The 27434-nt window shown below is 44.4% G+C and overlaps 1 protein-coding gene across 6 annotated transcripts; it reads right to left on the reverse strand.

Annotated features, from left to right (window-relative positions):
- Window positions 1-824: 824 nt before the first annotated feature.
- On the reverse strand, window positions 825-27432 carry SPRING1 (SREBF pathway regulator in golgi 1). 6 transcript variants are annotated; one of them, XM_008004847.3, is made up of 5 exons: window positions 27149-27393; window positions 11844-12000; window positions 7832-7983; window positions 7295-7408; window positions 825-5425 (listed from the first exon to the last, which is right to left on the reverse strand). In XM_008004847.3, exons 1-5 carry the CDS (start codon window positions 27257-27259, stop codon window positions 5342-5344), a joined length of 618 nt encoding a protein of 205 aa, XP_008003038.1. In that variant the 5' UTR covers window positions 27260-27393; the 3' UTR covers window positions 825-5341. The 6 variants fall into 6 exon arrangements, with proteins under 6 accessions (XP_008003038.1, XP_008003040.1, XP_037852405.1 ...); XM_008004846.3 differs by lacking the exon at window positions 825-5425 and adding an exon at window positions 5677-5816 and having other exon boundaries at window positions 27149-27397; XM_008004849.3 differs by lacking the exon at window positions 11844-12000 and having other exon boundaries at window positions 27149-27430.
- Window positions 27433-27434: the final 2 nt, after the last annotated feature.

Genomic DNA, 27434 nt, shown 5'->3' on the forward strand with positions numbered 1-27434 from the left:
GGAAGAGCCTTCCTCAACAACCAATAGACTAACCGGCCAGAGGTGGGAAAAGCTTCTCAGAGTCCCACTATCATCGTTTTTATTGCTCCTATTTACTTACATGATACCTTTTTAGTAGAATGACTAGTTTTCTAAACAGAATCTGTGATGACAGGCCCACATTTCTTCCCCAACCCCCACCTCCAAAGCCACTCCATTCAAAGAACTGCTGGCGAGGTGTTGGGGAGAGCCAATCTGTCGTGGAGGGGAGGCGTTCCTACTCCTCCAGATCCTTCTGCAGACAGGAGGGTGTCTGCATTTGGTGGAGTCCAAGAGTGCGGTGAGGACACAGTGGCAAAGTAATAATGCCATTCCTTGAGGCAGCGCCGGGCTGGTAGAGACATGTGAGGACGTAACGTGTCCTGTGGGGATTTCAGGGTAATTTAATCAGCAGCACTTCAGCACAGCAGAAGGCAAGGGCAGGGAAATAATGAAGTCAGCACTCAGCTACCAGGAGCTCCTCTGTTCAACCTAAGGGGGAGATGTGGCCCCAGAGCAGGGCGGCTCACACTTCCAGCCTGGTAATTCTGTGTCGTGGGGGCTGTCCCGGGCACTGCACGATGTTGGGCACCATCCCTGGCCTCCCTCCACCAGTGCCCACAGTACTGCCCTCCTCCCCAGCTGTGACAAAAATGTCTCCAGACATTGCCAAGTGTTCCCTGGGGAGTAAAATGGCCCCTGGTTGAGCCCCACTGCCCTAGGTGACCTGGAAAAGTTGGTTTGTGAATATGTGAGCTTACTTGTTTCTAACACAGGGCTGAAAAACAAGAGAAGGGGACAAAGGCTGCTTTCATTTAAAAATGTACTGTTGTAATCAGTGAGAAAAAGAAACAACATTGGCTAAGTCACGAATAGGCTTTTCACCATATGTACATGATACATGGCCAATCAAAACAAGGAATGGGGCTCATTCTACTAGAAATTAAATACATTCAAACAAGAACATTGAGATCCATTAGCAAAATGTTTAAAAATGTTATCACAGGGTTATCGGGGTATGACAAAAATGGACACTCCCATACACACTAGGTGAATATATTGGTGAAAATGGTTCAGATAAACACACAACCATGTATGTAAAAGTATTTATCATCAATGCATTATTTGTAGTAGCAAAAACAACAAGCAGCCTTAGAAACCAGTTAATGTCCTCAGCAGGGAATTAATATTATTGTATATCCATGAAATTGACACCATGTGGCCACGCAAATGCATTACATAGGCCTCTATGTAACATAGGATATTCATTTGAGAATTGTTTTTCAAGAGGACAAAGTGCTTTCATTTTTGCTTAGAAAATGGGGGAAGATAAAAATGGGTGGTGCGTATCTCTAGGTTGTGGGATTTTAGGTTATCCCAAGTTTCATCCTTACATGCTTCTGAATTATCTGAAATATCATATCTTTAGCACGAGTTCTTTTAAAAAATAGTAACAATAGTAACAAGAGCTCTGCCCTAATTCCTACCCTAACCCCAGGAGCCCACCCACCCCATCTGAGCCGACCCCTTACTGTCCCTGCCATTGCTCCCCACTGAGTTGCAGACATTGACTTTTTGCCAAGCCTCAGGCCTTGCTCACATCGACACTTCACAGCGACCCTGAGAGACAGATGCTATGACCCCATTTCACAGATGAAGGGCCTGAGACGCAGAGGAAGAAGACTGCCTCAGGCCACGCCGCTAGTAAGAAGTGGTAGTTCCCAACTCTAGAGTCCCAAAAGAATTCTGTCCTACCCGTGAAAAGTACATCCAATAAGCAGTACCTCGCTACATTTACAATTTATCTGCAGATCCCAAGGATGGGAAAAGCTGCACTCAGAAACTTGCAAATTGTGCAACTGTTCCCCACGATTCCCTTGGGGCCAACGCCGGCTGAGGCATCTCCAGGGGGCCCCAGTTGGGCTTGGGGACATGCTGAGAGGTGACAGCACTGCTCTCAAGTCCTATCTTCTGCTTCTGCAAAAGCTGTGGAGCTCACCCATCAACAGCAGATCCAGGCAGGCGCACTGGCTCACACCTGTAATCCCAGCACTTTGGGAGGCTGAGGTGGGCAGATCATCTGAGGTCAGGAGTCTGTGACGAGCCTGGCTAACATGGTGAAACCCCGTCTACTAAAAATACAAAAACTTAGCTGGGTGTGGTGGTGCATGTCTGCGATCCCAGCTACTCAGGAGGGTGAGGCAGGAAAATTGCTTGAACCCAGGAGGCGGAGGTTGTAGTGAGCCGAGATCACGCCATTGCACTCCAGCCTGAGCGACACAGCGAGACTCCATCTCAAAACAAACAAACGAAAAAACAGCTCTAGCACTGCCAGGTCCCAGGCCCTGCGGAAGGTGTTTCCCTCCCTCCTTTGTCCTTGCCTGTCTCAGAGCCCTTTTCAGAGTCTCTTGTATGTTTCTTTCCCTGTTAGGACCAATCTTTACAACTTCAGCAAGCGCAGCAAATAAGATGCAGAATTGGGGGAGATGCACTGTATGACTCAATTCCCTTGAGCCTAAAACACTCACTTACTAATAACATTTTTTTCTTTTTTTTGAGATAGTCTCATGACTACAGGTGCATGCCCCCATACCCGGCTAATTTTTGTAATTTTAGTAGAGACGGGATTTCACCGTATCAGTCAGGCTGGTCTGAACTCCTGCTTTCAGGTGATCCACCCGCCTTGGCCTCCCAAAGTGCTGGGATTTACAGGCGTGAGCCACCGCGCCCCAGCGATAAAATTTTTTCTGAAGGTGTTTTCATCCCTTTTGTGATCTTCTAAACTCCCAACGTGTACCACACGCTTCGTTGGGCTCTAGGCAAACAAAACTTAGACAAAGTCCCTGATTCTAGAAACCCTCGGTCGAGGGAACCACAAACAAACCAGAGTGGAGGGCAGGCAGGGGTCCTAGGCTGGGAGCTGGGAGCCTGGAGCACGTGCCAGGTGCTCTGCAGCCTGGCTTCATTATGGAGGCTCAAGCACTGTGAATTTCCAAAAACAGTGAACACACCCCTAGCTGACTGAAGTACAAAAAACATATCCCACAGCCACATGAAAATGACCTTTGGATCCTCCACCTAATTTGGGTGTTTAGGCCGCCTCGCCCCTCTTTTGGCCTGGACAATTGAAATATATCTGCTCTCAGGGGAGATGCCCACCCTGTCAGGGCTGGAGCTGGCAAGAGACTGAGAAGAGGACTAGATCTAGAGTCAGAGATGAAGTTCTTGTTTGGCATCTGTCACTAAATCTCAGTGGGGACCCAGGAAGTCACTCCACCTCTCGTATTTCCTCATCCACAAAGTGGAAATACAAGCAAGCTTAAGTCTCCATTGTAAGGTTGGAGTTCCTGTTTGTGAAAGCACTGGAAATGTAAAATGCGCTCTTCAAGTACAAAGTCAGAGAGGATCCGTAAATAGGCACAGACTGCCCTTTGGTATAAACTGTTCACATTAAATCTACGTTATGTTGCTCAAGAGTTAAAATAAGCTCAAAGGAGAGGCTGATACCAATGTCAACCGGGGGAAGACCGACACTGAAATTCCAAACTGAGTTAGCAAAAACAATAGATGGATGAGACATGCAGACATGCCATGATCCGTCACATCAGAGTTCGATGTAGTCCTGCTGCAAACACATGGAATCGGATAAGTCCAATGCCAACGGAATAGATTTCTTGGGATCTAATATTTTTAAAATTGCCTGATCGGCTTACCCTCTAGGAAAACTTACTTAAGGGAGGCAAATAACTTTGGGAGATGAGTGTAAGAGGTAGCAGGAGGAAGTTAAGGAAAAACACCACTACATACTGCAGGAATGTATTGGAAGGCAAACATGGCCCAAAGAAAAAGCTCCACTGAAAAAAACGTTGAATACTGACCATAGAACTAGCACCTTGCTCCGAGGTCAATAATACGAACCAAAAAAATTACAAAGACCTTGTTCAATCCTGAGGTTCGTGAAGGAATATAGGAGAGTTGTGTGTTCATGTGACTTCTGAAACCAAAGAGCAGTACTATTCAAAGGGCATGTCTTCATCTTACGATCACATATTCTAGACCTTGAGCCGGAGAGTCTGCGTTACAGTAGGAAAAATGGGGAGTGTTTCATGCCTGTGGATTCAGGACACACCAGCAACCTACATGTGTAGCATTCTCTGAGTCATGACCATCCTCATCTCCCACTGAGGGCAGGCGTAAGACTCTTCTCTTGCAGTGCTCTGAGAGGAAGTTGGGCTTCTTTATAAATCATACGGAAACCAAACATTTGTGCCTGTTACATCCCCAAAGCTGAAGGCAATAAAGAATAAACACATACAGCAAGCTGCAAGGTGCGTGTTTAGGAATTGCCTCAACATTGGGTTTCTATTGACAGAGCAGGGGAGGAGGTTGCCTCTGACCTTCCTGAGGCTCCCACGGAACCCTGGCTGAGTAGCCCACAGTTAAAATAAGTGGCAAAAGAAATGAGAACAAATTCCTCCAGGAAGAGAAATGAGATTTCTGCTAAAACAGTGCTCTCCATAGGGTACATGAGCACATTCAACTGCCACTGGAAAAGAACCTGAGGGCAGGCACACAGCGCCCACTGCTAGAAATTTTGCAATTAGATTAGAATGGAAGAGTGTCTGAGTTTTCAGATAATTTTACACGTCAGGATATGGCTAACAGGTCATGTTCAGGGCCTATGCTTGATACTGTCGAAATACAAACAAAAATAACTGCCTAGAGAGAATATCCACGTCCTAAAAGAGAAAATGTTTTATCTGGGAGGAAGAATGATTTAACTCCTGAAACTCGAGAACACAGAACAACAACAAAAATAATTTCCTTGAACATATTCAACTAGAATGGCAAGGCATTTTCCTACATAAAACATTAGAATTGTCCCATTACTCTAAAGGAATCCAATAAATAATTTTACAGTAAAGGGCCTGGATCAAAACGGAAAGTGGCACCGGCCCCCGACGAACACAAGTCACAGGTCCCTGTGCAGGTCCCAGGGCTGAGTCATCCAAGAACTCCAGCAAAACCGCGAGCCCGGCCTCCGGTTTCCTCTTTCCCGAATGGGACTGGCTGGAGGGTCCAAGCTGCTTTACAGAAGAGTTCCATCTGGTAAGCCCGGGTGGTGAGCGAAGCCAACGATGACAACACGAGAAGTGGTCAAAGCCAAGGTTTCCTCGCGCTGCCTTTGTCTTCTTCCCGCAGCCTGGCCCGATGGCTGAAGCTGGGCCCCAGGAGGCGAGTTCTTCGGCGGGGCCTCCTCACCCAGGCTGGAACAAGTCCGCCGCGCCCGTCAACCCAGGCTGGAGCAAGTCCGCCGCGCCCGTCATGCGGGGAAGAGCTCGGGCGGGCTTTCTCCATAGCAATACTTTGCTATGGGGTCCCGGTAGGTGTTCTCATGCTGCACGCTCTGTTGGCAAAAGGAAGATAAGAGCGCGGTGAGAGTGAGCACAGCTTCACACACCTCCCTCTAGGAAGAGTGAGAGTGGATCGGGACTGTCAGACTCTCCCTGCAGGAGGCTGGCCGAGTCCATCTCCAAATGTCACTAAAGGCTCCAAGGCACTCTCTGGAACAAAGAAGAATGCTCAACCCAGAATGCCAATGCAGAGCATGAACACGGACATAACATCACTGTGGCACTGTTTCTTTTCGTGTACACCAGTGAGTAACTTCGCCGTGACCTGCTGACTCAAGACAACTACTTTTTCTCCAATTACTCGGAACAGTCTAAGATCCGATGGGCGTTCTGCACCTGATCCTGTGCTTCATTCAGTTCCTGGTAAGGCACGCTGCGGAGACACTAAGGAGATGCACTTTAAATCGCTTTCATAAAGTTTATGTACCTAAAAATTTGGTGCATGAGCCAATTCCTACAATACCATGCAAGCCTCATTTGGCTAAGCAAATTGGAAGTGTGATTTAAAGCAGACAATCATTCCTGATGGCTAATTTTTCAGCAATTTGTTTTCATACAAGCAACTTGAGTTTTTGGCTAGTCTAGAATTCATTAATTAGTCCAAGACCAATGCTAAGCAACAAACTTGTAAATATTCATCCAATTTAACAGACATATAGCCAAATCTTCTCTTTCTCGGGATACTTTCATCAAAACAAATCAAATGGCAATTGGGAAATCTTTTTATGGTAAAAAGACCAAGTCCGAAAGTATAGTAGCTTCACTGAAGACTAGAAATAATTCCTGGGTTTTATCAGTGAAGGAAAGAAAATACTTCGCCTTTTCTAGCGTTTCTCAGAATGAGAGAGAATCTGAATCAAAATGAGTCATGTGTTCGGCCTTCCTCCTCATTTCCTTTAAAGCTCATTCAAGTGGAAAGCTCTTCAAGCAAAACAAGACCATCAGGAATTTCTTAATGTTTTCAAATGCTCATTATAATCCCTGAAACATTTACCCAATGATACTGAATGCTCGCAGAACAAACCAGAGACATGAGAAGGGGCATAAAATCAAAAGGTGGACTACAGAAATCTGGCAAAGGGTACAAGAGCTTTGGAGAATGACAAATGAGTCCGTTATCTCAGACAAAGCCAGTAAAATCTTAGAGACACCATGAATAGAAGCCAGAAGAAGTGCGCTTGTATAATAAACATGTCTGGTGATTTTACAAAGAGAGCTACGACAACTGCCCAACCACAATAGCTGAGAGCCGAGGAGACAGTGATGGAAAGGCAAAAGACTTTCAGACGCTTTCGGCAGCAGGTGCAATAATATTTAATGCCCAAAGAGCGAAGCATTTAATGACGGCACGCTAATATGTATTGAGAGCCTGACAGCCTACAGATTTATTCATGTATTTTTAAACATTCACCTGCCTCATCCCCTTGAATCCTAAAATAAACAACGGCTCCATCCCAGAACAAATTGCTACTTACTCTAAACAAGTGGTTACTGGATAGCCTTAGTCATATTTCAAAGACGGGAGGAGGACCTTCTCTTAGGAGCTGGACTATTAGGACTCCACCAGACTTAAAAATAATTTTAAGCTTCCACTTAAGGAGCAAATGCACCAACCACATAGAAGAGATGCAAGTTAATTAGACCTTGATTTAATAAAAATGCTTCACCTCCCCTAACTTGTATAAATCTCACATTGACATTTTAAATACCATCATCACACCAAACAAAGCGTGACATAGCTTCATTTGAGTCTCTTCTCTTCTCCATTACCACCCCACCAAAAGGATCTCAGTGTGTATTTTCTAGTTTCCTTCTAACCGATCAGCTGCCATCCCACAGCTAGAGACATCACAGCTTCTGACCTGGGATGAGGTCCTGCATTTGGCCAGGCACAACTCAAAGTGATCTTCGACTGCCATGAAGAGGTTCTGGAATGCCACAGCTGCCCGGTTGAGGAAGCGCTCCAGGAGAAGTTGCTATGGAAACAAAAGTTAGTGCCTGTAATAAATTACCTAAGCCAGAAGAAGGTGACCTTGGCTATCTCTCCTAAACTAAGAGAATGCTGATACAGGGACGGGGAGGGGGGAAACAGAAGGAGAAAAGAAGGGAGGGGAAGGGACACACGCGTGCATACACGTGCATGCCAAAGCACCCTGGGTATCTTATTCATTAGATGTGTGATTAGCAATACAATGGTCCATTCTGCAAAAGAACCATTCAAGCAACTGGGAACCACCTCCTTTCACGTTAGATAAAAGCTACTGTGCAGCAATTTCTGACACCTACAAAGTTCCTAAGTTTTATTTTCAGAAGAGCCTCACATGAAGAGCCTAATGCTCATCATAAAACAAAGGCCAAAAGAAAAACGGAGCCGCAGAACCAGGAGCGACTCCCCATACCTTGTTGGGCTGCAAGCAGCAGGAGACACAGTACTCATAGGCGCTGCAGCAGCCGTTGGGCCAGCAGCCATCACAGCAGTACTGCTTCGTGCTAGGGACGTTGACGTTACAGCAGCCATTTACCAGCAAATCCTTCCTCTCACAAACGTAGCCTGAAAGTCAGAGACCAACCTTAGCATAAAACCAGCAGCCTTGCCACCTCCCTACCAGGGATGACCATGAAGCAGCAGTGAAAGTATAGAGACAGAAGCTGGAGTCTGGGGCAACATCCTAAGCACCGAAGAGCTGGCAACTGGACATAATGTGAGTCGGACTTGCTTTCCCCATGCAGTCAATGACAGGAAGCAGGCAGTCCCCTGTTATTGCCAGGCTACACGTCGGAACCTACCTACATCTACTGTTTAGTCTGCTGGCACATGTTTGATTTCATCACCAGGTCAAGCTATAGCTACGTTCTCCTGTTCTAACCTATGCAAGCCAATATCTCATCTGTGCCTGAAGAAAAAATGTCATTCTTTTCTGAACAAAAAGTTTAAAACAGAAAAAAAACCAAGACACTGATTCACAAAAGTGAGATCCTTCTAGATTGAACAAACAAAGCACTCTTTACAAATATCTTTCAGACGCTCGCTGCTTACTGAGTAATTTGGAGGATTATAAAAATAGAAATATTCACATCTAACTCTTATAAACTGATTTGTACGTGTACACGCCAGGGACTCAATCACCCCTCGGCCTTTGGGAATGCAGTTGTCTAATACTCAAGAAAGAAAAAAATCTCCTAATCCCTCCCTTCAACTTTTTATAAATCCCATCATCTATATACACATGCCCCCCCCAACCCAGCCCATTCATGCCCAACTTTAGAGAAAAAAAATCTCCTTACAAAAGCTAATGTATTGTTCAGAGCTGCTAAACAGACATTTCTCTACATCCTCTGGGAATGGGACAGAAAAATGTAAGGATAAGTCCATAAGGGCCACCAATGGCCCTGAGGAAACTCCCAGGTGCACACATGAGCTCCCAGGTGCACGTTCAGGCCCACAGGTGCAGAGCAGCTGCTCCCCACATCGCTGCATTCCAAACGCCCAGCTTCTTCATCCTCAGAGAAGGAGACTTGCTGAAGTATATATAAGGTTGTTTTCAGAAACTACTTTAGAAAACAAAGTCTGTTCAAAAGCAGGAGGCATCAGTAGAACAATGGTAATGAAGAAACTAAAAGGGCCCTCACTTAAGACTTGAGCAAATGAGGCCTATAGAGAACCAGGTTCCGGATACTTGGGAATCGGTGCCTTTTGTAGTAGTTGTTGTTTATGTTATTCTGTCTTCTAAATTAAGAGAGGATGATTCTAATGCTATAGTAAATGTTTCTTGGGATTCTTCCTATTTCATTTTCTTTACAGGGACTAGAAACCAACACAAAATGTAAATAAGTTAGTTAGCATTTTCCTCAAAATTCTGCTCAAAATAATAAACATACAGCAACTCTATATAATGTGACTTAAACTCTGCCAGTTGAAATTCTCTTTTTGCCCTTTACTTTTCATCTTGTAAGTGTCAGCATCTCAGGCATCCTTTTTTTCCCCCCACTGCCAACTTACAGTATTCAGCCTTGAAATGCAGCTCTTTCTAGCTTGGTGAAAGCAAGCTCATCAAGAACTCTCACCTTGCATCAGACATCTACTCACTCAAATGTTATCTCCAACAAGGAGTCCTGTAAGATCACCACCTCATACTGTGTTGCTATTGCCTTGAAAATTAACTTCCAGCCTATTAAAAGTTTGTAAATGCAAATGATCTTATTTAATAATGTGTTACCCTGGCAATATTCACAGCAGCATCTGTTTGCTAAGAGGCATAAGTTCTTACATGCTTTCTTTACTAAACTACTTACTTCACCCATATTCATGGAGAAAAATAAAACCTGTAGCTCTTGGATTTTTATTGATTGATTCTTTCATTTCTGGACTCAAGGAGTCCAAGAGTCTGTCTCACCTAAATTAATCAAAAGAATATTCTTTCACTAGCTAAGATAAAAGATGACAAACTGTGCTCACAACCCAGTGCTAAAACATTAGAGTAAGATTTCATGTGTTCTCACTGAATGTCACACATCCTGTAAGAAGCTCTGAACTCCAAGTCAATGTCTGCCTATTGACTATGTCATCTTGTGGAAGTCACTTCCTTTTGCTAAACTTCACTCTGCTTATTAAAAAACAAAACCCACATTATTTTCAGTATGACTTGCTTTTTCAATGTGATCTTAAAAACATAGCTTGTCACTGGCATCACTGCTGAGTTGGGAATGCATTCTGGTACAAAAGACTCTAACCTGAGGAGGGCAGTTTTCTTCCAGCTCCTTTCTTTATTTTCAAATAATCTCATCTCTGGTTTGGAGACTTTGAGATCTTTTTAAAGTGTTCTTATTTTGCAAGGAATGCAACCCCCGCTTTTTTTTTTTTTTTTTTTTTTTTTTTTTGAGACGGAGTCTCGCTCTGTTGCCCAGGCTGGAGTGCAGTGGCCGCATCTCAGCTCACTGCAAGCTCCACCTCCCGAACCCCCGCTTTTTTAAGCAATAATGCACTGTGTTTTTTCCTTAATTTTTTTTTAGACAGGGCCTCACTCTGTCACCCAGGCTGCAGTGCCGTGGTGTAATCACAGCTCACTGCAGCCTTGACCTCCCCAGGCTCAGATGATCCTCCCACCTCAGCCTCCTGAGTAGTTGGGACTTGGGAGGCTGAGGTGTGCCATTTGCAATGTGCCACCACGTCCAGCTAATTTTTTATTTTTTATAGAGACAGTTTTGTTATGCTGCCCTGGCTGGTCTTGAACTCCTAGGCTTGAGTGCTCCTCCTGTCTTGGCCTCCCAAAGTACTGGGATTACAGGTGTGAGCCACCACACTGGCCTGTGGCTTTCATTTTCAAGACAGCAGGTGTCTTCATTTAGTTCAGATTCATTATGTATATGAAGATTCTAACACATTACCTATAGCAATTTCTATACTGTCACATTCATAATCCATTTGTTCTGAGACTTTTTGAAACAGGGCAAATTTGCTCTTGAAAAAAAAAAAGTGTTATTTGCAAACCACCAGCAGAAAAGAAAATCTGTAAAACAATCAGGGAACTTTACATACTGTTGGATATTTGACATCAGGAGAAATTGTTACTTTTTTTGATGTGATAATGGTATCACATTTATGGTTTATAAAAGTCTTTGGCAATGTTGGGTCAGTTCCTTAATCTTTGGTGCTATGTCTTCGCCTATAATATGAGGATAGCAGTATCCACCTCATAGGACTGTTGCGAAAATCAAAGGCGATAGCCCAGTGCCCAGCACACAGGAAGGGCTCCATGAGTGCATGCTAAGCACTAGCAGGAGTCTCACTGTTTGGGAAGACTCAACAATCTTTAAGTGGGAGGAGCTTAGCAGGTGTCTAGTCCACCACCTCGCCCAGGCACAGTCTTCTGACAGCTTACAAGGAAGTGCGAAAACCTTATCAAATAGATTTACATTTTCACTGTTAAGAGTCATACCTTTTGAATGTGTTTATCATTACTTTGAAATTATCTGGTCAGTCAACAAGTACACTTCTTGAGGGTCAACACAATGTGAATTTTACTCAGGTCACCACGAAGGAAAACTGAGCTCTTATCCTATAGAGTTCACCATCAAGATGAGAAAAAAAGATTGGTCAGATGGGGAAATAGTGAGGCTGGGGAGAGATTGTCAGAAGTGGCCTGGGGACTAATGCATGACATAGTGCTCGTGCTGTAAGTTGTAGGCAGAAGGAACTTTTAAGAGTTAGAGTTATCAAAACAAGCTTCTCTGATGTTGAAGGGAATCTTGAATGATGAGTAGGGTATAGAAGACAAAAACCTGGGGAATGTTGCAAATGAGCGAGGAGGGGAAATGTGTTGCAGAGGAATCCCTAGTAAAACAAAAACCCTATGAATGGCCCAACCAGTCTACGCTCCTGATCGCCTGGAGAGGAAGGGAAGCCAGCCTCACCGAGTTCGTCCGTGATGAGGTGCTTCCCTTGAATGGAGTTGCGGCACTGATTGCTCGGACGACTGCTATTGCCCAAGTTAAACTGCACTTTCCACGGGATGGGCTGATTATGGTCATGAACCTGGAGGAGATTCCTATCTCTCACTGCCCTCTCCTCCTGCAAAGAAACCATAAGTGAGAAGGTTAAGTATCCAGTATCCTTTCTTACAATTTCACCAATTTTTCATAGAAGCTACAGTAAGAGGACAGAAATACTATAAAAGGCTTACACTACGGGAATCTGCACTCTCCTGGTACAAGCAAAGCCTGAGCCAAAGACATAAAATAAACCTGTAGGAAAAAGTAATAAGCTAGCGCTACGCTTCAAAACTGGCATACTTACATGCGTGGCTTCTGGATGATGTGCACATTATAAATGTGTATAAAAGTGTTAATTTTATGAAAAAATTGGAGAGGAAAAGTTTTGGACTTTTTCTGATGACAAGTAATTTAAAATATTTTTCATATTAAAACAAATACATTGTGGAACAGAACTTAAAATGTGAATGCACTTTTTAAAGAGCAGAAGAAACTTTTGTGACTCTCATCTCAGACATCTAGAGCACAAAGTCCCTTTCATTTGCAGTTACAGGTACTTTGGTGGAAGACGTTTGGGAAAATGTGAATTAGGAGTTTGATTTAGGAGCAAAATGAAGCATGTCAACTTGCGAATTTCTTCTGTGAAGGACCACTGAGTATGTAACCCTCTGCCGAACACGCCCGGTTCAGCCAGCCCTCTACCCATACAAGCAATTCAAAGAGTTGCCCTGGAGTCAAGAGTTTAAGACCATCTCTTCTGGCCTTGAAGAAGCTATGTCCAGTAGGAGTCAGCTTTCAAAACTACCTTTTCTATACTGTTATAATATTTTCTATACTGTTTAAAAAAAAAAAAAAAAAAAAAACCTAAGGAGGAAGCTGCCTAACTGCTACAAAACAAGCCAAGCTTGAGAGAGCCTCTTCTGAATGCTTCAGTGGATTCCTGGATAACAAAGCAATAAGACTCCCTCCCAAAGGCTCTTTAATGTACTTGAAACATTCACTATTCTAACAGAGTTCTGCGGCTGTTGCCTTTAAAAATAACCTGTTATGTGTCGCTTTTTAAGCAAAACGGGCTAATCTTGAAAATTTGATGAAGAGGCTTATATACTTAAAAAATGGTAAAGATCTTTATAGTTACTAAAATGTATCTAGGAAAGTAATCTGGGAAGATCTATTAGTATTTTAAAAATACATATCTACATACACTGTGGCCCAGGAAACTCAGGTCTAGCCTACGGAAAACACCAATGTATAGGGAAACACAGGGATGTTTACAACATGATCATTGCAATGGTAAAAAAAACCTGAAACCCGCCAGGCGCGGTGGCTCATGCCTGTAATCTCAACATTTTGGGAGGCCAAGGCCGGTGGATCACCTAAGGTCAGGAGTTTGAGACCAGCCTGGCCAACATGGTGAAACCCCACCTCTACTAAAAATACAAAAATTAGCCGGGCGTGGTGGTAGGAGAATTGCATGAACCCAGAAGGTAAAGGCTGCGGTGAGCCAAGATCACACCATTGCACTCCAGCCTGGGCGACAAGAGCAAAACTCCGTCTCAAAAACAAACAAACAAACAAACAAAACCCCTGAAACCCCAATAACAGAAAAATGACTGAATGAACACGGGTATAACAATACTGTTACAACCAAACTTAGATACGACTGATAGCTATTTAACTAGAGTAGCAGTTCTACAACCTGACTTTTGCACATTAGATTAACGAAGGCAGCATAAAAACAAATTCTGATTCCTAAGCCCACCTATGGGCAAGAAAAATCTGTGGAGACCTGGGAATCAGTAGTTTTAAAGTACCTAGATGATTTCAATACAAAGACAGGGTTGCAGACCAGGGCATGACTATAGTGTATTATTAAGGGAAAAAGCAAGTTGCAGAATAATGTGCCTATCACACATATTATGATAATAATTATGATAATAAGCACATATAGGTTTGTAAGAGCTCAGATAATGGTATGGAAAGATATACAGTAGTCTCCCTTACCCATGGTTTTACTTTCTGAAGTTTAACAGTTATAGTTAACTGTGGTCCAAAAATATTAAATGAAAAACTGCAGAAGTAAACAGTTCCTAAGTTTTAAACTGACCACCGTTCTAAGTAGCATGGTGCAACCTCACGCCATCCCATTCCGTCCCACCTGGGCTGTGCATCATTCCTTCATCCAGCATATCCATGTTAGTCACTTAGTAGTCACTCAGTTACCAGGTCGAAAAACAGTATGAAGAGGGTTTGGTACTAGCCGCAGTTTCAGGCTTCCACTGAGGGTCTCAGAACAGACAAGGGGGAACTACTATACTACAGACTATTAACATGGGAGGGACATATGTGGTTATTAAAATTATCTTTAATCATCTTGGGAATATTCTTTTTAATTTAAAATAAAGTGAAAACAACATTAAAAACAGGATTATTAACAACAGAAGGAAATTAAGTAAAGATTCTGTAGGAACTTTCTATTATACTTAGAACTTTTCTGTGTATCTACAATTATTCAAAAAATTGTTTAAAAAACACAATTACCAACACTAAAGGCAAAAATTGTCCATAATCCCATCAACTTAAATAAACTCTATTTGTTTTTGCATATTAGCTTCTAGCTTTTGACCTCAACATTTATACAAATTAGGATGTTTTGCATTCAGCTCTTCTTGACACTAACTGGATAATAAAGCATTTCCAAGTCCCTACATTACCTTGATAATCACATTTTCGAGGCTATCTAATAATCCATCATGTTGATGTGCCATCATTTAGTAAACACATCTTCTATAGATCAACATCAGGTCCAGGTTTTTGTTAGCACAGATAATATTGCAATAAAATGTGGAGTTTTTAAAACAATTCTCTTGAACAACCTGTAGTAAAACGCTATATAGTGCCAAATGATTTCCCACATTATATCTACCATCTGTAATAGTACCAGCATTTAAATAACAGTGTTTACAATTTGACCACAACTCCACCGGTACCAGATTTTGTTCTTTAATTTACTGTCTTTCAAGGTGGCTTTAATTTTTTTTTTTTTTTTTTTTGAGACAGAGTCTCGCTTTGTCGCCCAGGCTGGAGTGCAGTGGCGCGATCTCGGCTCACTGCAAGCTCCGCCTCCCGGGTTCACGCCATTCTCCTGCCTCAGCCTCCGAGTAGCTGGGACTACAGGTGCCCGCCACCTCGCCTGGCTAATTTTTTGTATTTTCAGTAGAGACGGGGTTTCACCGTGTTAGCCAGGATGGTCTCAATCTCCCGACCTCGTGATCCACCCACCTCGGTCTCCCAAAGTGCTGGGATTACAGGCGTGAGCCACCGCGCCCGGCCGGCTTTAATTTCTATTCTGCCCCCTCCCTTTTGTTTCTTTGCAAAGAAAGAACTGGTACTAGCAGGACCAGGGCGGGTCATACAAAAACAACATCCATATTCCTCAGTCATTGTGAGAAGAGGAGTTAAGTGCAGGAGCCTTGGGAGTACAGGACAAATCACTTAGGTGCATGCTGCTTAACTACCTGTAAATTCATACTCTTCTGCTCTACTGGGACCCTATCAGTTAACTGCATCATCAAGCTATGTGCAAACTAAACTGAGCTGCAAATGCTACCCTAGATAAATTAATAGCCATAAAGACTATTAAGAGCTTGGTCAAAGTACAGTAAACTGGATTTTATGACAAGGTTAAAAGTGCCCTTAACATTACTCCCACGCTATCCTGTTGTTCTTTGGAAAGAAAACAAGAGTTCCCGGTCAAGTGCATCCCAGAAGGACCCCTGCCACATAATGACATTCCTGGTAAACAGGAAAGCAATTCTCCCAGCACTTCAATGCATTTTCAAACACGAATACTCAAGACCTTGCCAAAAGGATAATGAAGGCATGTAGCAGAAATGACTTAGCAATGTTTGCTTTTTTGAAGGCCCAGTCTTGCAAAGGGTGCTGAGGGCACTCCTTCACAGGATAGGGGGCTTTCTACCTTTCCTGAACTGTTTCACTTATCCTATTAGGCTGTCTCAATTTTAAGCTTTTCTTCATATTTGTTTTTTTTTTAATTCGAAATTCATTCAAAGGTATCTAGTTCTTACAGAATGCTAAGGATACAGAGACGAACAGCAGTCCGGTTCTGTATTCGAAGAGCCTCAGAGCTGTTGAGAAAGGGGTACGTCCATACATCAGTGCAAAATCAAGCACTGCAGATGCTGTGACACATGTCCACATGGGGTGTAGTAGGTACAAAGAGAAGAGCAGGAGCCAGAAGTACCTGAGGGCTTTCTTCCTAACTGTGAAGAGCTATAGAAACACACTGTGATTACAAATGTGTTGCTTTGTGTCTGACTTCAGAAGGGGTATATTCATAACTGTGCTGTGTACTTTTCAGGAGTTATCACAGATCAAGTGAGATCAATGTCCCACGTAAGCAGTAAAGCACGGAAACATAAGGCACTCTTGTCATTAGGGGAGACCTGCTTATGAACCTCAAAAAAAAGAGGGGAGGTGGAGAAAGGCCAGAGGGTACTCCAAATGTCTAGTATTTTGGGAAATGGCTAAATGCAGCCTGATAATGGAAATTTTTAGTTATAAAAATCATATTTCCAAACAGCTTTTAAAGATAGGGAAATACTTATATGTTAAGTGAAGAAACGGTATGCCTCAACTATACAAACAAAAAGTATGAAAAATGGCAGGAAGAAAACATGCCCAAATGCAAACAGTGGATGCCTTTGGTTAGTGAGATTACGGGTAACTGTTCCCCTCCTCTACCCTGTGCAACATGAGACAAACGCTCTGAAATATATATATATATATCTCTATCTTAGTAATCAGTGAAAAACAAAAAAATCCCCACCAAATTAGCAACTCTCATACTATATGATACATACTTCACTTTAGACAGTATCTAACTTGGCACCAGTTTACACTTAGCTCCTTTAAGGCTGAACATGTTCATGTACTTTCAAGGAGTTATGCAAACAGCCCTGAGACTTTCAGAAAGTCTCATTTGAACACGTAGGAGAACATCTGGTTACACAAGAGGAACTCTAAGGACCCTTCCAACTCCCAAGATCGAAACTTGTTTAATCTCAGGTCAAATGCCTCGATAGTTAGGCCCGCCCTGCCACTAGATCATGTCATCTTGTTTTGTTTCCCTCGTAACATACATCATTATCTGAAATCACCTTGCTTATTTACTATCTCTCCTCCTTACCCGCTAGCGCCATATAGGCTCTTGGAGGGGAGAGACGTCATCTGCTTTGCCCACTCTGTCTCCGCCATCCAGCAGAACAGTGCCTGGCACACAGTTGGTGTTATCTGTTAAATAAATGCACCCAAGAAACCTGGTACCATTCACCATTCCCAACCCTTCCCTCAATGGCATCCCCAACATCATCACTGATTTCTCCTGCCTCCCAACTCTACAATTTAAGTTATCCCCCTAAGCATTAACTAACATGAAAACCAAAGAAAAGAGGAATTCAAAGCAGCAGAGAGGATAACCAACTATTCTCCAGGCAAAAGCTGCCGCATCTGCTCCACGAGTTTCCAGTCTCACTGCAGTGGAGCTAAGGGGCACGAGGAGCTTCACAGTGTTCATAGCCTCTTCTCAATCAATGCTACACACCCTGGACACGTACATTCCATCTCACCATCTCCATTTTACAGAGGAAGAACCCCAACTCCCTCAAGGCCCACAGCTAGGGAGTGGAAGACCCCCCAAACTGAGGCCAGCTGAGCAGGAGCACCTCTGCCGGAGCACTCAGAACAGCGGGGCTCAAAGTCTTTGGTCCTGGAACCCTTTCTAATCTTTTTTTTTTTTGAGACGGAGTCTCGCTCTGTCGCCCAGGCTGGAGGGCAGTGGCCGGATCTCAGCTCACTGCAAGCTCCGCCTCCCGGGTTTACGCCATTCTCCTGCCTCAGCCTCCAGAGTAGCTGGGACTACAGGCGCCCGCCACCTCGCCCGGCTAGTTTTCTGTATTTTTTTTTTTTTAGTAGAGATGGGGTTTCACCGTGTTAGCCCAGATGGTCTCGATCTCCTGACCTCGTGATCCGCCCGTCTCCGCCTCCCAAAGTGCTGGGATTACAGGCTTGAGCCACTGCACCCGGCCACCCTTTCTAATTTTAAAAATTACTGAGGACCTCAATACGTGGGTTTATGTAAGTTATGGCTATTGATGTCTACCATATTGAAAATTAAAACATAAATCCTTAAAATGTTTATTTTAGATCGTTTTTATTCATTTAAAAACAACAATGAATTCAGTACATGAGTTTTTTTATGAAAAAACACTTAAAAAAAACATAGTAAGGAGAGGGGCAATGTTTTTATATTTCTGCAAACTTTTTAATGTCTCCCTTAATGGAAGACAGCTGAATCTCCGAAGCGACCTCTATATTCAGTCTGTCACAATATATTGTCTGCGTTGGAGCACACGAAGAAAATCTATTTCACACAGATGTGTAGTTGGAAAAGGGAGGACTACTTTAATAACTTTCACAGAAAATTATGGATAATACTGTACCATACTTGACACTAAATACTACACCAGAATTTGACAACTGCAGGTTACTAAAAGTTCACTGCACACAGTGCAGCCAGTTTGGAGAACAGTTGTGCAGTTCCTCAAAAAGTTCAACACAGATTTACCATCTGACCCAGTAATGCCACTCCTAGGAATATACCAAGAGAAATGAAAACATGTCCGCACGAAAACTTGTAAATGAAGGTCTGTAACAGCATTATTCATAATAACTAAAAGGTGGAAACAACCCAAATGTCTCTCAACGGAGAATGAATAAAGAAAATGTGACAGATGCACGCGACGGAGTATTATTCGGACATAAAAATGAAGTGCTAATACATGCTAGGACATGGACGAACTTTGAAAACATTCTGCTAAATGCAAACGCCAGTCAAAAAAGACCACACATGATAGAATGTCAATTATATGAAATATCTAAAATAGGCAAAAGTATAGAAACAAAGTAGATTACTGAATGTTTAGGACTGAGGGGTAGGGGGAAGAAGATGATTAAAATGTTTTAAAACTACTGGTTTGTGAATATACTACTTTTTAATTTTTTTTTTTTTTTTTTTTTTTTTGAGACAGAGTCTTGCTCTGTCACCCAGGCTGGAGTGCAGTGGTGGATCCTGGCTCAGTGCAACTTCCGCCTCCCAGGTTCAAGTGATTCTCCTCACTCAGGCTCCCGAGTAGTTGGGATTACAGGCATGCGCCACCACACCCTGCTAATTTTTGTATTTTTAGTAGAGACAGGGTTTCACCATGTTGGCTAGGCTGGTCTCAAACTCCTGACCTCAGGTGATCTACCTGTCTCAGCCTCCCAAAGTGCTGTGATTACAGGTGTGAGCCACTGTGCCCAGCCTGTGAATATACTACAAATCAGCATTACATACTTTAAATGGGTGAACTGTATGATATGTGAATTATATCTCAATAAAACTTACCAAAAAACCCAGTTTCTTCAGCACAACGTGGCATCTGAAACCATATCAATGAATTTTTCATAAACTGTTCAAATCCATGAGTCTGTCTTGCACATTGAACAGATCTTATGCAGATCTTCTAATCGACACATTTTCATTATACAATACTAAAAAAATCACATTTGTTAATATCACCAGGGATTTAATCTTTAGGTGTTAGAAAGTACAAGCTAAGGGTAGCAGATACACATCTTCCAAAATTCTAATTTTCACTTGAAAGCTTAAATATTATCATTGGTAAATAATGTCAGATGTTTTCTGTAAAGTAACAAGCTCACTTCGTTTTCAAGAAAACGTCTACCAAATACCCAAATCTGAATAACTAGTGTTATCAGTTGTTCTTTCAAGAAAAAATAGTGTTCCATGAAAAAAGTGGCTACTTAAGCTTGCAGCTCAATTGCCAAAGCTCTTCCTCAAGACACCCATCATATTTCTGTAGGCAGAACGCACTGTTACGCATACTTCCCATTTCATTATACAGAAAAGATATGTACTTGGGGATCAAAATTTAGCAAAAGTAGTAAGTTTGACTGCTTCATTCTTAAGTGAAATTAGTACTTTTTTTAAAACTACAAGTATGGCCGTGAAGAATACGATAACTAGTAGCAGAGTCTGCTGCCGCTGCTTTGATCCTTGCTAAAGTACCGGCTCGACCCCTCCAGGACTTCTGCACCATCAGTGCAGAAACCAAAGTGTCAACAAGGTGAAAAAAGCAAACAATATTTTGTTGTTATTCTGAAAATAATTCTGGCCTTGCAGATCCCCTGAAAGAGTCTCAGGGACCCTCTGGGGTCTACAGACCACATTTTGGAACCCAGTGGGTTAGGATATTACAAAAAAACTAAAGGCTAGGTGCAGTAGCTCATGCCTGTGATTCTAGCACTCTGGGAGGCTAGGCCAGTCCATTGCTTAAACCCAGGAGTTTGACACCAGCCTGGAAAAAAATAATGAGGGCCCACATCTACCAAAAAAATTAATTAATTAATTAGCTGGGTGTGATTGCGCACGCCTGTAGTTCCAGCTACTCGGGAAGTTGAAGTGGGAGGATCCCTTGAGCCTAGGAGTTCAAGGTTGCAAAGAGCTATGACGGTGCCACTGCACCCCAGCCTGGATGATAGAGCAAGACCCTGTACCAAAAACAAACAAATAAACAAAACCAAATTTAAAAAATCCTAAGCCTCAGTGGCTTCACAGAAGGTTGTTTCTTGCTCATGCTACAAGTCTAACATGGGTAAGCCGAGGGGTTCTGCTCATCCTAGTCCCTCAGGCTGAAAGAGGCCCCCTCTCAGCACATGGCCTCCATGGTCACCACGGCTTCTGCCTGCAAGTGACAATTCACATGGTATAAGCCAGCGCAGGCCACACAGCCACCCTCCTTCAAAGAGGGTGGGAGCCAATCCCACCATGTGCCCAGAGAAGGATGACCAACTCCTTATGAACAACCCTGGTAACTACTACCCCAGGAGATCAGGGAGGGACATAATGAGTCACTGAGTGGTCCAGTGCAGAGCAGATCCCAAGACCTAAAGGACTGCAGCTTGGCTCAGTTAGTTCCCCAACTGCTGCTGGACCAGACACAGAACCAGTGCTGATAAGTATCCTGGTATTTCAAGAGAAGCCAGAAGAAAGGATTTATATAAAATCTCATATATTTTTAATCCCATTTTTAAACATACTGGCCAGGCAGTGGCTCACACCTGTAATCCCAGCACTCTGGGAGGCCGAGGCAGGTGGATTGCTTAAACTCAGGAGTTCAATACCAGCCTGAGCAACCTAGTGAAACCCCATCTCTACTAAAAATACAAAAGGCTGTACGCAGTGGCTCATGCCTGTAATTCCAGCACTTTGGGAGGCTGAGGCAGGCAGATCATCTGAGGTCAGGAGTTCAAGACCAGCCTGGCCAACGTGGCGAAACTCCGTCTCTACTAAAAACACAAAATTAGCTGGGCGTGGTGGTACACGCCTGTAATCCCAGCTACTTGGGAGGCTGAGGCAGGAGAATTGCTTGAACCTGGGAGGAGGAAGTTGCAGTGCATCACTGCACTCCAGCCTGGGTGACGGAGTGAGACTCCGTCTCAAAAAACAAACAAAACAAAAGAAAACCATAAAAACCACGCAAGCAAAACCAAAGCTGCATGTAACCCATTTCATCTCTATCGTGATGGTCACAAATTGAGAATGTGGGCTTTAAAATCACGTGGCCCTGAATCAGAGTCCCAGCCTGAGCCGTTACAAAGAAATAATAGCCCTAAGCACAAGGAACTCCTACAAAGTGACAGAGACATCCAGTAATAAAATGGTCAGAGGACATGATAAGGCCACTTAAGATGCATAACAGTCAAATTAAGATGTTCATCTTCAACCACTAGTCAGGGAAATATACAGCACAGTAATAATGATGGGGAATAAATCTGTAAGCTTATCTGAAGAAAGTGTTTTAGGTGTTACTGAAGGACACAAAAGAAAGCAGGATGTGGAGGGGGAGACACGGATACTGGTGATCCTGACCCTGTGAAGGCCCAGGCTAACATGTGTGCTCGTCTTAGTTTTTCTCTGAGACGAGCCTCTCTGTCGCTCACCCTGGAGTGCACTGGCGCGATCTCGGCTCACTGCAACCTCCGCCTCCAGGGTTCAAGCGATTCTCCTGCCTCAGCCTCCTGAGTAGCTGGGACTACAGGCGCCTGCCACGCCTGGTTAATTTTTTTTGTATTTTTAGTAGAGATGGGATTTCACCATGTTAGCCAGGATGGTCTCAATCTCCTGACCTCATGATCCGCCTGCCTCGGCCTCCCAAAGTGCTGGCAATTACAGGCATGAGCCACTGTGCCTGGCTTCATCTTAGTTTTTAACAAAGAAGTGTAAAAAGTAATAAAACAAAATAGAAAAATAGGAAAAAAAGCATATAGAATAAGGATATAAATAAAAATATTTTTGTACAGCCGGGCGCGGTGGCTCAAGCCTGTAATCCCAGCACTTTGGGAGGCCGAGACGGGCGGATCACGAGGTCAGGAGATCGAGACCATCCTGGCTAACCCGGTGAAACCCCGTCTCTACTAAAAAAATACAAAAAACTAGCCGGGCGAGGTGGCGGGCGCCTGTAGTCCCAGCTACTCGGGAGGCGGAGGCAGGAGAATGGCGTGAACCCGGGAGGCGGAGCTTGCAGTGAGCTGAGATCCGGCCACTGCACTCCAGCCTGGGCGACAAAGCGAGACTCCGTCTCAAAAAAAAAAAAAAAAAAAAAAAAAAAAAAAATTTTTGTACAGCTGTACAATGTGTTTTCAGCTAGGTGTTAATACAACAGCCAAAAAGTTAAAAAAAATTAAAGTTTATAAAGTAAAAACATTATAGTAAGCAAATGTTAACTTACCATTAAAGAAAAATCTTCAAATCAATGTAGAGTGGCCTGTGTGGACAGCTGACAGTAGCACACAGTAACCTGCTAGGCCTTCACATTCACTCACCACTCACTCACTGACTCATCCACAGCAACTTCCAGTCCTGCAAGCCCCACTCACGGGAAGTGTTCTTTACAGGTGTACCATTTTTACTCTTAGATTTTTTGAAACAGAGTCTCACTCTGTTGCCCAGGCTGGAGTGCAGTGGTGTGATCTCGGCTCACTGCAACCTCCACCTCCCAGGTTCAAGTGACTCTCCTGCCTCAGCCTCCCAAGTAGCTGGGATTACAGGCATGCACCACCACGCCTGGCTAATTTTTATATTTTTAGTAGAGATGGGGTTTTGCCATATTGGCCAGGCTGGTCTCGAACTCCTGACCTCAAGTGATCTGCCTGCCTCAGACTCCCAGACTCCTAGGATTACAGGCATGAGCCACCACACCCAGCCCATTTTGTATCTTTTATACGGTATTTTTAACTGTACCTTTTCTATGGTTAGATATATTTAGATCCACAAATACCTCCCATTGTGTTGCAATCGCCTACAGTATTCAGTACAGTCACATGCTGTACAGACTTAGGGCCTAGGAGCAATAGGCTATGCCACACAGCCTAGGGGTGTAGCACAATCACCTAAAGATGTATTTTTCAAAATCTTGAGCGACGCATGACTATAATTTTAAAATGAAGAGGATGTGTCAGGGTAGTGAAAAGGTGGTTGTAGGGAAGGTGACAGAGTGGACAGCACCTGAGCCAAGAGGTGAAAGGTTAGCAGAAGTATGCCAGACTGAGAAGAAACATTCATCCCAGTTAAAAAGGCTCACTTGTTTGTTCAATCAATATTTGGATTCCCATGAAGTGGCTGGCGTATCCTAGGGGCTGGAGAGTCTATGAACAAGACAGACAAGGTCTCTGTTCTCAAGAATATCATAGTCTAAAAGAAAGAATGAGGCAAGACAGATAAACAAGTAAATGAACAAGAAATGTTCAGTTTGTGATGCCTACCACGAAGAAAATAAAGCAGGTTTATGAGCAAGGAACTGAAGTAATTTACACCATGTCATCAGGTATGGTCTGAAATAGTAATAGTCTGACCTGAAACGACAAAAAAGATTCAACCATGCAGAGATCCTGGAAGAGAATCCAGAGTTTTCTCTGAGAATTTTACCTGGGGAAAGTGCCATGATCCCATCTTTTTAAAGATTATCACCCCTACTGCTGGGAAGAGAAGAAGACAAGAATGGAAGCAGAGACTTGCTGCTGGGCTACTGCAATGGTCCAGACGAGAGATGCCAGTGGCTTGGCCTAGGGTGACAGCAGTGACACTTCGAAGAAATGAGCAGATTCAGGATACACTCTGGAGGCAGAGCCAATATTGTGGATATAGGGAGTGAGAGGAGAAAAAAACGAATGAAGTGGCTTGAATACCTGGCAAACAGTAATGCCACTGAGTGAGACTGGGAAGACTCGAAGGAACAAGTGCTGGCAGAGAATCAAGAGTTCTGTTTGGTTCAAATACGAACACACTCAACGTCAACTAGAAAGTAGAAGGGTAGTTTCTAGGGGCTGGGGGAAAGGGAGAAACGAAGATTTATTGTTTAATGAATATAAAGTTTCAGTTTCTAGAAGAGTTATGGAAGTGGATGGTGGTGATGGTCGCACAGCGTTAAGGATGTATTTAATACCACTGAACTGCACACTTTAAAAATGGTTAAGATGGGGCCGGGCATGGTGGCTGACGCCTGTAATCCCAGCACTTTAGGAGGCCGAGGCAGGTGGATCACTTGAGGTCTGGAGTTCGAGACCAGCCTGGCCAACATGGCGAAACCGTCTCTACTAAAAACACAAAAATTAGCCGGGTGTGGTGGCGCAAGCCTGTAACCCCAGCTACTCGGGAGGCTAAGGCAGGAAGAATTGCTTGAACTCGAGAGGTGGAGGTTGCAGTGAGCTGAGATCATGCCACTATGGTCCAGCCTGGGTGACAGAGTAAGACTCTGTGTTAAAAAAGGTTAAGATGGGAAATTTTGGCTGGGCACAGTGGCTCACGCCTGTAATCCCAACACTTTGGGAGGCCGCGGTGGGTGGATCATCTGAGGTCAGGAGTTTAAGACCAGCCATGACCAACACGGAGAAACTCCATTTCTACTAAAAATACAAAATGAGCCAGACATGGTGGCGCATGCCTGTAATCCCAGCTACTCAGGAAGGCTGAAGCAGGAGAATTGTTTGAACCTTGGAGTTGGAGGTTGCGGTGAGCCGAGGTCGCACCACTGCACTCTAGCCTGGGCAACAAGAGTGAAACTCCGTCTTAAAAAAAAAAAAAAAAAAAAAAAGGATGGGAAATTTTATGTCGTATTTTATCACAATAAAAAAAATTCGGAAAAAAAGAGATATCACCTAGGCAATCGGATATAAGAATTTGGGGATTTCTAGACAGATCTAGGCTGTTGTTATCAACTATGGGCATCAACAGCATACCTCCAGAGATCACCTGAGTATTTAAACAATGGCCCAGAGATCACCTGAGTCAGATAGAGAGGAAAGCAGAGGACGGAGTCCTGGCTTCACTCAGGGGTCCACAAGACAGACAAGGGACAACATGCGACTGTGAGGAGGTGTCTGAGGTGGCAGAAAACACAAGTCACAGAAGTCTGGTAATTCACATGATCGCCCAGACATCCCGGCCAATAAAAGAGACTTACAACACTTAGCCTCTCTGTTTGCCTAAGGTAAACTGGGAGGTCAGGTACAATTCCCTATTCTTCCCTTTTCACAGCTCCCCTGCCAATCCACTAAACGTAGAGTGACCACATAGTTTTATCAATGTTCTATTCATTTATATATTTTAATTACACAATTGAGCTTTGAGAGTAAAAAGAAGGGCTTTTTATAACCATGTCAGGACAACAGCATAACCCAGGGTTATCCTGGGTGCACTCTGGAGCGTAACCACCCCTTCTACACAACTAAGCACTCAACCCGGACTTCTAGACAAACTTATTAATGCTTTGGGTAAGACTTCCCCACCCGAGCTCCTTGCTTTCTCCAGGAAATTCTCCCAGAAATTCTCACATGGAAGAAAAATGAAGGGGCGCAGTGTGTTGGAGGGGTGGAATTCCACCAATCAAGTTATGCACAAAAAGCATAAAAGGAACTGTGAGTCCTTTTGAGTCACCCGGGAGGACACAGAACCCCCAAATTAAACGAAGGGCACCCATGCCAGCGCTGGCCGACACTTGCCACCTGTGTCTTGGTTTCCCCCACTGTAATACTGGGAACCCCACCTCTCCCAGGGCTGCCGCGAGGATGAAGCGCGCATATGTACACCCTCTCTTAGCTCTGGACCGGGTAGGTGAAAAGCAGTGAGGTGTTCATAGAAGCAGTCACCACCGCTGAAGGGTCCTCAACTCGGGGTTCTAGTCCCAGCTCTGCCCTGGCCTAGCAACCCCTTCCCGCTTCAGGGACCAACGTGGTGGGCAGGTCCCTCACCCGTGCTGAGACCGGGACAGGAATGCGCACCTCTCCCCACCCTCGGACGCTCCGGCGGCGCCGCTGCAGACGCCGGGAGGTCGACAAACGCGAGGAGTAAGGAAAAGGAGGAGGAAGGGAAGGAAGGAGGAAGGAATGGAGAAAGGGAAGGAAGGAGGAAGAACGAAGTGAGGAAAGAGGAAGAAGGAAGGGAGAAAGAGGGGCAAAAGAAAGGAGGATGGAAGGAGGAAGGAGAGGAAGGAAGGAAGGAGAAAGGGGAGGAAGAAGGAAAGGAACGTTAGAAGGGGAGAAAGGAAGGAATTAGGGAAGAAAGAAGGGAAGGAAAAGAAGGAAGAACGAAGTGAGGAAAGAGGATATCAGGGAAGAAAGGAGAGATGAAAGGAAGGAAGGGAGAGAGGGACAGAAAGGAGGACGGAAGGAGGAAGGAAAGGAAGAAAGACGGAAGGGAAGGGGAGGAAGAAGGGGAGGAAGGAATAAAGCGAAGGGGAAGGAAAGAAAGGGGGAGGAAGGAAGTAGGGGAAAGGTAAGGAAGAAAGGGAGGCAGGAAGAAGGGAAGGAAGGAAGGAGGAAGGTAAGAAAGGAGGGGAGGCAGGAAGAAAGGAAGGAGGAAGGTAAGAAAGGAGGGGAGGCAGGAAGAAGGGAAGGAAGAAGGAAGGACAGGAAGGGGGAAAGAAATGAAGGGAAGGGGTAAGGGGTGGGAAGACAGGGAGGAAGGAAAAAAGGAGGAAGGTAACGAAGGAAGGGAGGCAGGTAGAAGGGAAGGAAGGAAGGAGAAAGTAAAGGAAAGGGGAGGAAGGAAGGAAGAAAGGAAGGGGAGGAGGGAAAGGGCGGCCACTGACCTGCTTGAAGGTGCTGCTGAGGAAGTAGACGAGCGACAGCCCGAAGACCAGGGCGAGCACCCACCTCTTCCGCAGAAGCCGGCGCCACACCATGGCCGCCAGGTTCACCATCCCGGCGCGGACTTGGGGCGCGGCGGCCGGGGCGCGGAACGCGGCAGGCCCGGGGCCCGGGCGGCATGGCCCCTACCCCTACGCGCCCGGCAGCCCCATCCCTCCAGGAGGGCGCCGGCCCCGCGGCCCGCGGCCCAGTCGGCTCCCGGCAGCCCTTCGCGCAGCCCCACGTGAC

The sequence above is a fragment of the Chlorocebus sabaeus genome, chromosome 11 (assembly GCF_047675955.1).
Source record: "Chlorocebus sabaeus isolate Y175 chromosome 11, mChlSab1.0.hap1, whole genome shotgun sequence".
NCBI classification, from domain to species: Eukaryota; Metazoa; Chordata; class Mammalia; order Primates; family Cercopithecidae; genus Chlorocebus; species Chlorocebus sabaeus.

What these genes read in the sequence shown, in the direction of transcription:
- SPRING1 (XM_008004846.3), bottom strand. Translation starts at nt 27,259, where the DNA reads ATGGTGAACCTGGCGGCCATGGTGTGGCGCCGGCTTCTGCGGAAGAGG. An exon ending in CCTCATCACGGACGAACTCG is followed by an intron (nt 7,984 to 11,843) that starts GTGAGGCTGGCT and finishes TCTGACTTTCAG; the next exon opens with GCTACGTTTGTGAGAGGAAG. An exon ending in AATGCAGGACCTCATCCCAG is followed by an intron (nt 5,817 to 7,294) that starts GTCAGAAGCTGT and finishes GCATCTCCTTAG; the next exon opens with TGTCTCCGCAGCGTGCCTTA.